This window comes from Gouania willdenowi, chromosome 9 (genome assembly GCF_900634775.1).
Source record: "Gouania willdenowi chromosome 9, fGouWil2.1, whole genome shotgun sequence".
In the NCBI taxonomy this organism is placed as follows: domain Eukaryota; kingdom Metazoa; phylum Chordata; class Actinopteri; order Blenniiformes; family Gobiesocidae; genus Gouania; species Gouania willdenowi.
Genome location: NC_041052.1, coordinates 4241754 through 4254888, shown reverse-complemented (window position 1 = coordinate 4254888; position 13135 = coordinate 4241754). Strand labels below are relative to the sequence as shown.

Genomic DNA, 13135 nt, shown 5'->3' with positions numbered 1-13135 from the left:
TTGTATTTTAGGCTCCGTTATCTTTTTTCCATTCCAGTTCAAGGTTTTATCGCTGATTTGCTGCATGAATCACAATCAGCACTTCAAAACACATTTTCAGTCAAATATTCGATTTTCAGAGAATATTGAATGTTGCTCTTATTTTGTCCCTGTTTGTACGATTGTTTTATTTGTTTATAGGAGATTCATAATCTTCTTCCACAAAACATCTAAACTACATGCAGAGGAAACATCTTTGAGTTATTGTAATTCAGCCTTGTTTCCTGGTTTTTTTTTTGGTCCATAAATAAGCCTTTGTTTCCAGCAGCAACTTTTCCTTTGAAGTTCAAACAAAACCACCAGCAGCACCCACATCATTTTGGATGTTTTTATTTTGGTCTGCTAGCTGATTTTCATCCGTTTCTGTTCCTAGGTGTGATCCGTGGGAGCTACCAGAAGGGTCGCGACCAGCTGGTTCCTGTGACACTTCTGGCCATTGCGGTCATCCTGGCTTTTGCAATGGGCGCCATCTTCTCCGGCATCATCGTTTACTGCGTCTGCGACCACCGGCGGCGCGACATAGACCTGACGGGCCGCAAAGAAAAGGAAAGCCACCACCTCCACCCCCGCCGGGGCTCCATGAACAGCGTGACCAAGCTGACTGGTCTGTTTGAGACGCAGGACAAAGACGGTCGACCCGAGGCCATCCTCACCCCGATGCTGCACAACGGGAGACTGGCGCCCAACGGAAGAATGCTGATCAAAGCCGACCAGCACCACCTTGACCTTGCTGCCCTGCCCACACCCGAATCCACCCCCATGCAACAGCGGCGCAAGCCCAGCCGCAGAAGCCGTGAGTGGGAGAGAAACCAGAACTTGATCAACGCCTGTACCAAGGACATGCCACCTCTGGGCTCGCCCGTGATCTCCACGGACCTGCCATTGAGGGCGTCGCCCGGCCATATCCCGAGCGTGGTAGTGCTACCGCTGCCACAGCATCAGCACCAGCTTCCCCCACACCTGCTCCAGCACCCACAGTCCTACCAGCACGAGTACGTGGAGCAGCCGCACCACAGCGAGCTGAGCATGGGCCATGGTATCATGGATGACCAGGGCGCCACGCTGGAGTACAAAACCGTCAAGAGCCACAACCTGAACATGGCAGATCCAGATGGAGTGCTCCCACCCCGCGTCCCCCAAAGGGAGGCCTCCCTCACCGTCCCCCCCGCCGTCCCACAGATGGGGAAACGCCTTGAGGTCCACTCCTCGGTGTACGGCCTCCGGAAAGGATCGGCGGCGTCAGCCGCGTGCGGGTCTTCTGCTCTTCTTAAAAAACACAACACCAACTCATCTAACTCCTCCCATTTGGCGAGACATCACAGCTTCAACCGCGTGGAGACTCCGCCCCCTGCGCCTCAAAGGGTGGACTCCATACAAATGACAGCACAGGGAATGTCTCTGTCGAGGCATTCCGGAGCGAGCTCCTACGGTTCACTGCCTCGAACGGGCATCAAACACCTGAAGCCGGACGTCCCTCCCAAACCGTCGGCAGTGTCGCTCTCAACAAAAGTCAAGTCCAGTGACTCTGGCACATAGTCCACCTGTTGGCTCATCATTTCAATGTGAAAAGACAGTTTAAAGACACTTGGTCTTCTGAGCGAGGCAGAAAAACAGGGATCACTGTACTTTGCTTCTCCTTTTAGTGTTTGTTTTGTTTTTTTGGTGTACAGTACAGTGGAAATGACTTTTTTTAAAGATGAAAACACTTTGTTGTTTTTTTAATAAATATGTATATAATAATAAACAATCGTCACCAGTTGTTGCCGCTGATGAGCTGTCGCTCATTCCTCTGGAAACACAAAGAAACGTGCGCTACTGAAATAGAAGATAATAGACAGAGTCCTGAGTTTTCAATCCATTGACACCCAGTAGCATTCAAGTGGGTGTTGGTGGCGTCACTGGTCACAACGACTGACCGAATACTTCAACTCATGCTGGTAAAAGCACAGAAGAAGAGAGAGCAGGGGTGGGAACGGTTGTACATTATCTAGAGTGACTGAATCGACGAATCGTCAAAAACAGGTTGGATGTTGAACTGAAAGGACAACGACGGGAAACTGTGAAAAAAACCTCTCAGTGTTACAGCAATCAAGTCTGGCCTCGCTTTGACTCTTGGCCCCGGGACCAGGATCTGCTACTGTACTGGTTTCACTGAATAACATGACTGTTAATACTAATAGTTAGCTGTATTTATTTTTATGAAGTGCTTTTGAATAACAGAAGTTGACTGACTTTCTAGACTTTGAGGAGACAAATTATCATCACTCAAAAAAATCTTTGAGTAATGATTAAAAGATAAAAAAATCAGCTGTAAGAAAAAGATATTTAAAGTCATTAAACTGGAGCCAGTAGAACTTTTCTGATGATTTACGTTCCACTAAGTCTTACTGTGTGCTCGGTGGGACCTGAAGCTTGACATGAGGAGATATTTATTCTAACTGTGCCAGACCAGGACTAAAAAAAAAAAAACCTTTGAGGACCAGAACTTCTTGTTTTCATTGTACAAGACCAACCATAAGGAAAATCAGAGCTCCCAAATGTCACCTCTTCACCCGTCGAGCAGGCCTAATTCTACCAGAAGAGGTGGGCTTTGATTGGTTGACATCAAAGCTCACTGTTGCATGTGACCGCAGTAGCGCGAGTATCTGCTTATATACAGAGAGGAGCTCTTTAAGTGAGGCTTAGGCTACGTTCACACTGCAGGTCTTAATGCACATTTTGTGTGGTCGTTCATATTTATATATTAAATGCATCTTCAATCAGTTTGGAGTATGAACGGAATGCGACCCTGAAGTGACCCGCATGTGCAGAAGAGGTCCTAAGGTGACCCATGACCCCACAGGCATGTACAGTGTTTACGCAAGTAAATACGGAGGTGTCCAGGGTGCGTCCGAATAGTCCCTCCTATCTCCTTTCCTATCCACTTTTCCCCAAGTGTAAGTGGTGGCCGAGATAAGGAGCATTCCAATTCTCTAAAAGCTAAGGATAAGAGGCTCAATGCTTCTTTTATAACCTCCTTTAGCCTAGGAAACATTGTTGAATCCTTTACCAAAGGAGACCAGATAATGCTGACCCACAATCCTTGCGGCGACAACATTTAAAGGGACCCGCTTATCCGAGTGTTCATGGAAACTCACAATGACAGAACAAAGAACTCTGTTGTTCATTTTTAGCCACACCGTTTTATTCAACATATTTCCTTCACCTAGGAATGCTTTGCGCGGTTGTATGTTTGTATGTCTGCAACATTTTGTAGGCCTTTACCTTGCATAAATGTAACAATTTCATAAAAACATACTTATTTTGGATTAATGTTGATTTGTGAGTGTGAGCAACCATTCTCAATGTGACGTTCTTTTAGTTTCACTTTTGTTCCTCGTAGCCTCTTTACATTTGATTTACATTCAAACCTTGTGATATTTGAAATTATATCAGGGGAAAGTGTTATAAATGCGCTTTTAGTCCGTTTCTGGAAATGTGTAGGTTTCTCACCACAGCAGACGTCACGAACCTTTGTCACCGAGTGGAAGTGCGTCTGATTGTCAAAAGCAACGTGATGGCCTTTCCATAACTCCTTTAGGAAGTTTCCTAACACCTTTACTTAACCCTGTGACGTCATCCACGGGGTTGAGGAAAAGTGGACAGGAAAGGAGATAGGAAGGACTATTCAGACGCAGACCATGTGTTGTGCTCAGAACGTTTCTTTCCAACAGAAGTCAGCACTTCATCACTTGAAAAAGAGTTTACAGCTTTATCCGTTTGCTGTGATGCTGTTATGTCTGTACGATGGTGTTTGGATGGCGATGACGTAGGATAGAAAGCTCCTCAGCCGTCCAGACTGCAGTCAAAAATTAGATACTTATCGGATTTAGGACCAGACATGAAAGTGACCTGAGTCGGATTTGAAGGAAAAAAAAAAAAAATCAGAATTGTGTTGTTCAGAATGTCTTTCGGACACAGGTCGCATATGGGCAAAAACATCGGATTTGTGTCGCATTTGCCTGCAGTGTGACTGTAGCCTAGGGGAATCCTCGCCTCACGTCTTTCTTCACACATGTGATCAGGCCGTCGATAAAGAACAAAAACATCTGTACCGCCTGCTTCTTTTTCCACATGTAAATTTGTGCCTTACACCCTAAAGTAGTGACAATGTTTTCTTCGATAGCTGTTAACTTTGTCTCCTTGTTGTACTTCTTCTACTTCTTTTTTTATTTTATTTGTATCGTTTTCTTACGTCACAATGTTTCCCTGGTTTGGTGAAAATGCAATTTAAAGAATGTAGGTGTTCTCGTTGTAACTCTGGTCCCTTGACGACACGATGCGCTTCTTCTTCTTCTTCTTCTTCTTCTAGTCTGGAGGGAGGAGAGGAAGTGACGTCTTTTTCACTCTTTTCTCACACACGTTCAACACGTTTTCACACGTGCGCGCACACATTTCCGTGGTTTCTTTCTGATTGTGCCATAAATGCTTGAAGCATTTTTCTGTTGTGCTGACTTTGTGAGTGACTTTTCATTTCTCTTTTATACGATTACAATGTCCTGATGTTTGTTTTTGACTCGTTTTTTGCTGTCTGTTTGTTTAGAGTGATGGTGAACTGACTGAATATTTGAACCATTAACATTTGCGACACGGAAAAGGCCAGTGTATACTGTGTTTTTAGCGACGCTAAGGATCCCAAGCAGTGTTTTGCATCGTAGAACTCATTTGTTGGCAGTTTGCTACATAAACAGGCAGGTTCCTGTGAGAAAAAGACCTTTTAAATAATGACACGATTCTAAAGTTAGACCATTTTTTAGCCCCTTTTTGTACGGTAAAAGAAAATGGAAAAAAAGACGCAAGTTTCTCGTATTATAACGGCCTTATGGACAGCTGAGAGTTTGACTAATCTGACTTTTTTTCCATTAACTCACTTTTTAACTCGAAGATTTTTATTAAACGTTCAACCCTTCACCTAAAAACACTAGAGCACTCCCTTAGACTTATTTCTAGATAGTTAAAGGTTTTTTTTATATCAAACGTAATTCTCTATGGAAGAAAGCCAACCACATATCAATTCATAGTGCGATGGTGCAGGCATCTGCAGACTTTCAGTTAAAGTCAAAAACAAGGGGAATAAAGAACTAAAATCAGGGAAATATTACTTAAAAACACCAAATCTCCTCTTTGTCATTTATTGGTAGATATCTGGATCAATGATCCTGATCATTGTATCATGATTATTTACACTTTAAAGGCTTGGAATACATTTTTATTCTCATTTCAATTCAAATGTGAATACAGTTAGTCCAAATGTATGGGCACCCCCATTTATTTTTAGAACTATCACAAAGGAATGCGTAATCCGGATCCGAACTGGATGAAAGAGTCAAATGTCAAAGATCAGTTAACTCAGTTATCGAGATGTACATTTTTGAAAATTTGGCAATAATGATTTTTCAAACTGATCCAGAATCAGTATATTGATTCAGATGCCCCTTTAAAATGTAATGGAATTTTCCATGGCATAACAGTTATCTTTGGTTCAAAATGTGTAAACATTTTTAACCAACATTTGACGTAATCCTGCTAAAAGACAAAACAATTAAATATACGCCGGTGAAAATATAAGCAAACTTACCTGAAAAGTTTGGCTTACCAGGATTTTTTAAAACGAGTAAAAATATGTTGAAGTCAGTAAAATAACTAAATAATTTTACTAACTAAAACGGGAAAGAAGAAATGTCTTATTAGGCAAAAAATAAGCATATATTGCCTTAATTTAAGATATTTCACCTTATTAAGATTATGGATTGCTGTTTATCCCAAATTGATCCTGTGATGATGAGTCTAAAACCTGATCTAGGATCAGTTGAGACGGATCCCAGGAAGTGTTAATTAAAGCGTAAACGTAAAACGTCGCGGCCCAGGCTAAATTAAGTATGCAGAAATGATTTCCCATGCTTGACCAGCGTGTTCTTCAGGTGTTTTGCTTTCCTTACAGAATGTGAATCTGAACGAGGCAGTGAGGTTCTTTGGTGTGTGTGCCTTGTTGTCTTGCACCCTTTGTTATAAAAACACTGCTATTAAATGCAAAACCGACTCTCTTCTCAAAACTTTTCAACTTTGTAAGCTTGTAATATATTGTGACGTCACAAAGTTTTTTGCCCTCCTCTCTCCACTCCCCCTAACATCTGATTCACAGCTTAATGTATGTTGTAAAGAGAAAACTCTTTAATTTAATGCGAAATGTAATTAAAAATGGAAATAAATTTCTTGTCATGAATATTGTAACATGTTTTTCTTGTTATTGTGCTGTTTTAAATTTCTTCATTTGTATAAAAAGAAGAAAAAAGAAAATATTTAAGGCATTTATTAATATAATCCTCTCATTTAGCTTGATTTCCTCTTGACTTCTGCTAATCTTTTGTTAAGTACCTTTGATTATAAAATGATTGGAAAAGTTTGATTATTTTTTATTACTTGAGATAGTTAATGAACACATGTTGACTTTAAATGTGTAAATTTACAAAAATATACAAAATGACTCCAAAAACACAAAATCAGAAAACAATATTACTCATAAAAACAGACCACGGAAGAACAGAAGTATCCCAAAAACAAACCACCCTAAAGGAAAAATACACAAAATAACTAAAACATTACAAAATGCCAACAAAAATAAACAAGACAAAAAAAAAATAGAATATGACTCCAAAAACATATAACAAAGTAAGAAAAATGTTCAAAAATGACCGAAAATTTCAGTCAACAAAGGACAACAAAAATACAAAAAATTATGACAAATTTAACCACAGTACTTACAAAACATCAACACAATTACACAAAATGACTCCACAAACACAGAAAATGACAGAAAAATATACAAAAATGACAGGAAAATATATATAATGACAATTAGGTAATATACACAAAACAACCTAAAAATTGGCATGTCAACAAAAACATATAAAATGGCTCCAAAAACACATAAAATGAGGAATAATGATATACAAAATAACTAAACACATACTGTAACATGACAAAAAAATACATAGAAATGATAGAAAAATATGCAAAATGACAAAAACACAAACGCTTTGATCGTTCCTGTATTAATGCTCACATTAGTCATTATTCTAAATGCTTTTTGTGGCCCTCACAGTGATAAAAGTTGTCCATCTCTGAACTAGATCATATTTCTGAGCCGAGATTACGCACACATTAAATCACACGATGTGTCTCACGCATCTTTAGAAGAAAAACAATCTAAAGCTGATCAGATAAGCTTTTATTTCACCACAAGGTTTCATCTTTTGTACGTTTGCACATTTTGATATCAATCATTGTGCTGAAATGTTGCATGTGCAGGTAGTTTGACAGGCCAGGCTTTGATGTGCAGGTGAGTCAGACAGTATGTGTAGAGATCAGATAACCAGGATGTGGTGCAGCTAATGAGGCCTGTCGCTGGCTCCACAAAGCACCATTGTGTGCTTCCTTTTCAGGCACCAAAGTGTTGTTGTAGTGTTCACAGATACTAATTCAGAAACGCCAAAGTCCGTTTGAAAAGTGACAAGTGCACAACTGTATCTCATAATGACTCGTGTGATGTGCTGTGATCACACAAGAGTTCAGACGATGCATTCAGGGGTCACGACGGGGGTGAGGAGGATGAAGATGGGATTGATTTACAAAGACTTAGAAACCACATGTCCCATGATTCAGAGCAGGAAGTCACTGTGAAATAACGGATATGAGTGACTACTGTTTCAGTAAAAAATAAAATATAAATACTTTAGATCTGTATCTGAGATGGGCAACTTTTATCATAGTGAAGTCTGATCTGAGGGTCACATGATCAACATTAATAATAGCATTTACAATAATGACCTGAGCATTAACAGGAAAAATCAAAAGGTTTTGTTGTTGATTTGTATTTTTCTAACATTCATTTTTCTTGTTTTGTTTGTATTTGTCATTTTGTGTATTGTTGGGGTCATCTTGTGTGTTTTTTGGAGTCATTCATGTGTTTGTTATCAATATTGTGTGTTTTGAAGTTATTTTAGTGTTTGTAATATTGTGCAGTTTGTTGCAATTTTGTGTTTTTCTGTCATCTTTTGTTATTTGATATGTTTCTGTTGCTATTTTGTATGTTTATTTTACCATTTAGCGTGTTTTCCTGAGCCATTTTAATGTTGTTAGTCATTTTGGGAGGTTTTCTGTCATTGTGTGGATTATTTGCCATCTTGTGTATTTTTCTGTTTTTTTTTTTGGTCGTTCTGTGTCATTTGACGTGTTTTGCTATTTTGTGCGTTTTTAGTCATTTTGTGAGGTTTTTGTTTCCACTTTGTGTTTTTTTTATTAAGATTAAGATTAAGATTAAGATTAAGATTAAATCGGGCTTTCGCCTTTAATTGGCCATGTAATGTTAGTACATTATTGGAATTTGTCTTCTGCACTTAACCCATCCCTGAGGAGCAGTCGGCAGCCATTTTGCGGCGCCTGGGGAGCAGTTCGGGGTTAAGGGACTTGCTCAACATCCCACAGTGACGGCCCCGGTGAGGCTTGAACCGGCAACCCTCCGATTACAAGCCCAGCGTCCTTAACCACTAGGCCACCACTCCCCTTTATGTCATTTTAGTAGATTTTGACTCATTTAGTGTATTTTTCTGTCCTTTGTGTGTATTTCTGTTGTCATTTTGTGTATTTTTGTTGCTATTTTGTCTGTTTATTTTGACATTTAGTGTGGTTTTGAGAGTCATTTTAGTGTTTATAGTTGTTAGCTTTGGTTACTAGTTTCAGTCATTTTGTGTCATTTGATGTGTTTTGTTTGCTATTTAGTTTATTTTGCTATATGTGTGTTTTTTTGAGTCACTTTAGCGTTTAGTCTTTTTTTAAAGTTTTTTATTATTGTCATTTTGTGTATTTCCTCTCATTTTAGTAGATTTTGACTCATTTTGTGTATTTTTTTGTCATTTGATGTGGTTTTGTTGCTATTTTGGTTGTTTATTTTGACCTTGAGTTTGTTTTTGAAGTCATTTTAATATTTATAGTGTGTTTTTAATGTCATTTTGTGTATTTTTCTGTCATTGCATGGGGGTTTATCTTTGCATCTTTACTTTGGGGTCGTATAAATTTAGATCAATTGCCCAATTGTGGTCTATATGAGTCAATCAGCTAGAATATATTGTATATGGAGAACTGCACATTGTTGTAACACAGACGATTTTCCCTGGAGACCAAAAATGGCATCCAGCCGGATTGTAAACAAGCGAACCAGCAGCAGAGCAGTGAAGTGGCCAACATGTCATCCGTTAAACACCGCAGCCATCCAGCTTTGGACTCATCCATCCAGCTTTGGACTCATCCATCCTGTCATTCATATGGCCAACACTCCCCCCCCTCCATCACTCCCTCACTGCTCTAATCCACCTCGCTCGCCCATGGCCCATGACCGTGGCCTGTGCTCATTTTGAGTGCTCCTCAGTCTGTGGTCACACCAAGCTTAGCAGCGTGCTAATCCGTGCTGTGGTATCCGATCATTATCCCCACATTGATACGTCTGTGTTCAGAAGGACAAAATATGACCGCTTCACTCACTCAGACAAAAGATTTCATAAATAACTAACACTAATTTAAATAAAGTCACACACAATCCTGAATAATAATCCCCCTGGGAATAGTTTGTATCAATGAGTCAATAATGTTGGTAACGACCACACTGTTGGAGCTCATGTGAAACCCAGAATTCAGTTTGTCTGGATGTCTGCTGTGTTATCAATAAAAACATACACATAGTGAAGATTTAATCCTAAAAATGACAGAACTGTTCCAGTGTAGAAACATCTGCAAGTTCACGGTATTTACCTCACAGATTAAAGTCATTTCCATGTTTAAAATGAGGTTATTCTGTTTAAAAATCTACTAACACTCTTTCTAAACACATTCTAAGCTTCTACAAATGACCTCCTGATGTGTGACGCTCCCTTTAATAAAGAAAACACAGTAATCCAGGTAAATTTAATCACACTGAAGTCTCATCTATTCACACATCTCTACGTAAAGCTCAGTCTATATAAAATAAATCCCTACCCAGTGTTAAAATAAAGATAAAAAGTGGTACCTAAAAGAACACCTTCAGAGATCTAAGTGGTAATATTAAATAAAGAAATTATCTTTCAGTCTCAAGACTGAAACCATCCAACATAACGTTTGTGTTCCTTCTTTAAGAATTTGTTGATTGCTTTTTAAACATCATATTTGATTAATTTAATTGTGAGTAAAGCACACCATCACCTAACACTACCAGACAGATCACTGCTCTTATTCTTTAAAGTGGAATACATTTATTTAGATTTAAATCCAAGATGATTTTGGAGCCATTAGTGATGGTTTTATTTCATAATTATCATATTTTTATAGTGGTTTCAAGGTGGATTTACACACATTAACACAGAGGATCGCGATGTAAGAAGGAGATAAAAAACATTTATTTGTAAATGGATCGAGGATAAATCATTTAAATGTTGCTTTTCATGGTTCAGGGAGGATTTTCCTATTTAATTATTTGTTTTATTGATAAATACAATGAATTGTTCATCTCTTAGTTTTGAGAGAAAAGTCTTTTTTCCTTTGTATTGTAGAAGTTCCTTCCTAACATACATAGTAGGGACTAGTCTATTGTTATTAAATACTGACTGTAATGCTTTTATAAAGTCATGATGTATCTATAAACCCTGACAGTCATAATCTCTACTTTGCTGATGGACCTTTGTGGCCTAATGGAGACCAACTGTATCTCTCAGCACTTTATGATGTGTGAACTTAATATAATGTGTCACTTCATATTGTACTGATTAGGGTTGTGCAGTAATGTGGATGAGGGAACAAACTGGAGGCAGATGTGACATAATGGCCTTGTTAACTACATAAAAACCCACTGGAGACACTTTACTATTGTAAAAAAAACCAAGAAAAATAAAAAAAAGTTTAGGACATATTAACAGTGTTCACAGCAATAAACCTGTATTTAAGACGTCCAGGTGGCCTCGTGCAATAAAGGAGCTTTAATGCAAATAATTTACATCCATTGTTCTATGAATCTGTGATAAACACATTTATTTATTGATCTGAATAATATCTACTGTTATCCAGGAAGGTTCTTTTTGATTGCACCATAGTATATAGTCATTTTAAAGATGTAAATCCCTGTTTTAATCAGAAATAAAATTGGGTTTAAAGTGACCAAAAATTGTGGAAAAGGTGGTGAAATGGGATTTTAAAAACCACAGAAATCGGTTAAAAGTTGCAAATTAGAGTGGCCAAAAACGGACAGAAAAAGTTGGTGAATAATGGCCATGACCAATCATGAATGTGGTTAAATTGGCAAAAATCTGCATGAAATATGGTGAAAAGAGGTTAAAAGTGACAATAATGGGTCAACATATGTGGAACATAGGTGGAAAAGGGATGGAAACGGTTTATAAGTGCAGGACATTTCTTGAAAGTGGAAAATATGCACAGAAAAGGCATTGATATTTGATAGAGAAGTAGCAGGAATGGCAGTAATGTAGCAAAAATACATCAAAAGGAACAAAAATGACAAAAAAAAAAGTGATTAAAATGGGTTAAAATAATGATAAATTTTGTGTAGTTGCAGAAAAATGGTTAAAAAAAATTGATACTGGAACAATTAATTGGATCAATTAGTTTAAACTGGCAAATAATGGACTTGACAACTCGTGAATGTGGTCAAATTGGCAAAAATAAGCATGAAATATGGTGAAACAAGGTTAAAAGTGACAATAATAGGTCAACATGTGACATTAGATGGAAAAGTCATTGGAATTTGATGCAGAAGTGGCAAAAACGCATTAAAAGGAGCAAAAAATATGGCAAGAAAAAGTGATGAAAATGGGTTCAAATATGGCAAGTTTGGTGTAGTTGTAGAAAAATGGTTAAAAAAAATCGATTATGGAACAATTAGTTTGATCAATTAGTTTAGACTGGCAAATAATGGTCTTGACAACTGGCGAATGTGGTCAAATTGGCAAAAATAAGCATGAATTATGGTGAAAAGAGGTTAAAAGTGACAATAATGGGTCAACATATGTGACATTAGGTGGAAAGTGTTTATAAATGGTGAAAATGTCTTTAAAGTGGAAAAATTGTGCAGAAAAGGCATTGAAATGTGATGGAGAAGTGGCAGACATGAGAATAATGTGGCAAAAATGCATTAAAGGAGCAAAAATATAGCAAGAAAGTGACAGAAATAGGTTAAAATTTAGTGTAGTTGCAGAAAAAAGGTAAAAATAAGCAAAAATAGGCTCAAACTGTTCAAAAATTATTCTTAGTTGAGAATCTCTGGTCGATACATAGAATACGTTGCACAATCAAACTTCACACAAAAGACTCAGAGTGCAAGAAAATTACAGAAATGTACAAAAATATTCCAAAAACAGGAAATCAAAAAGCCAAAGGATAAAGATGGAGAAACTTTCATTGCTGATGAACACTGACAGCACAGCTTTACACACGCTGACTGAGAATTCGGAATAAAACCTAGATGGTGTGAATTTGTTGCCGTTTTAAGGTGGGGCGGGGCTACAGTGTGTTCTTTCATCCAGAAAGGCTGGTGAGGAGATCAAAACAACGCCCATGGGTGACGTTAGAGGAAAGCTCACAGACGTGGGATGGAAGTGAGCTCCTCATCTTTCATTCACAAAGAACACCTCTGCATTTATTCTATCAGAAAAGGCCTAAACTTCTACTAATCCTGTGTATGTGTGAAGAAGAGACGTCGGCAGCCAATAGAAACACCACAAACACTCAGATGAAGCCAATCAAAGCCTCCAGCAGCACTAATGCGTGTGACCTGGTTTCTACAGCGCTGTCGGCCTCTTAGACACGAGAAAATAACATCAGCACCAATTATTACACATCCATATTTTTGTCTCAGGGAATCTTGCATTTTAAACGTATCACAGATTTCCATTGTCACAATTTAACGTAAAGCCATACCCATCTGGAATACAATAATGTGAGTAATTCTGACACAACTGTTCAGTTATAAAGCTAGACGTTGAGAGAAAATGCAGCGTTCCTTTAAAGTGAAGCAGGA

At 38.3% G+C, this 13135-nt stretch overlaps 1 protein-coding gene across 2 annotated transcripts in view; it reads left to right on the top strand.

Annotated features, from left to right (window-relative positions):
- sema6a (sema domain, transmembrane domain (TM), and cytoplasmic domain, (semaphorin) 6A) overlaps window positions 1–6309 on the top strand; it is a 177111-nt gene extending 170802 nt beyond the window's left edge. The window contains exon 19 of one of the 2 annotated variants that reach the window (XM_028456788.1): window positions 413–6309. In XM_028456788.1, coding sequence (XP_028312589.1) covers window positions 413–1575 — 1163 coding nt within the window. In that variant the 3' untranslated portion in view covers window positions 1576–6309. The remainder of the gene's footprint in view (window positions 1–412) is intronic. The other variant, XM_028456789.1, reaches the window with a different exon arrangement.
- The last annotated feature ends 6826 nt before the right edge of the window (window positions 6310–13135 follow it).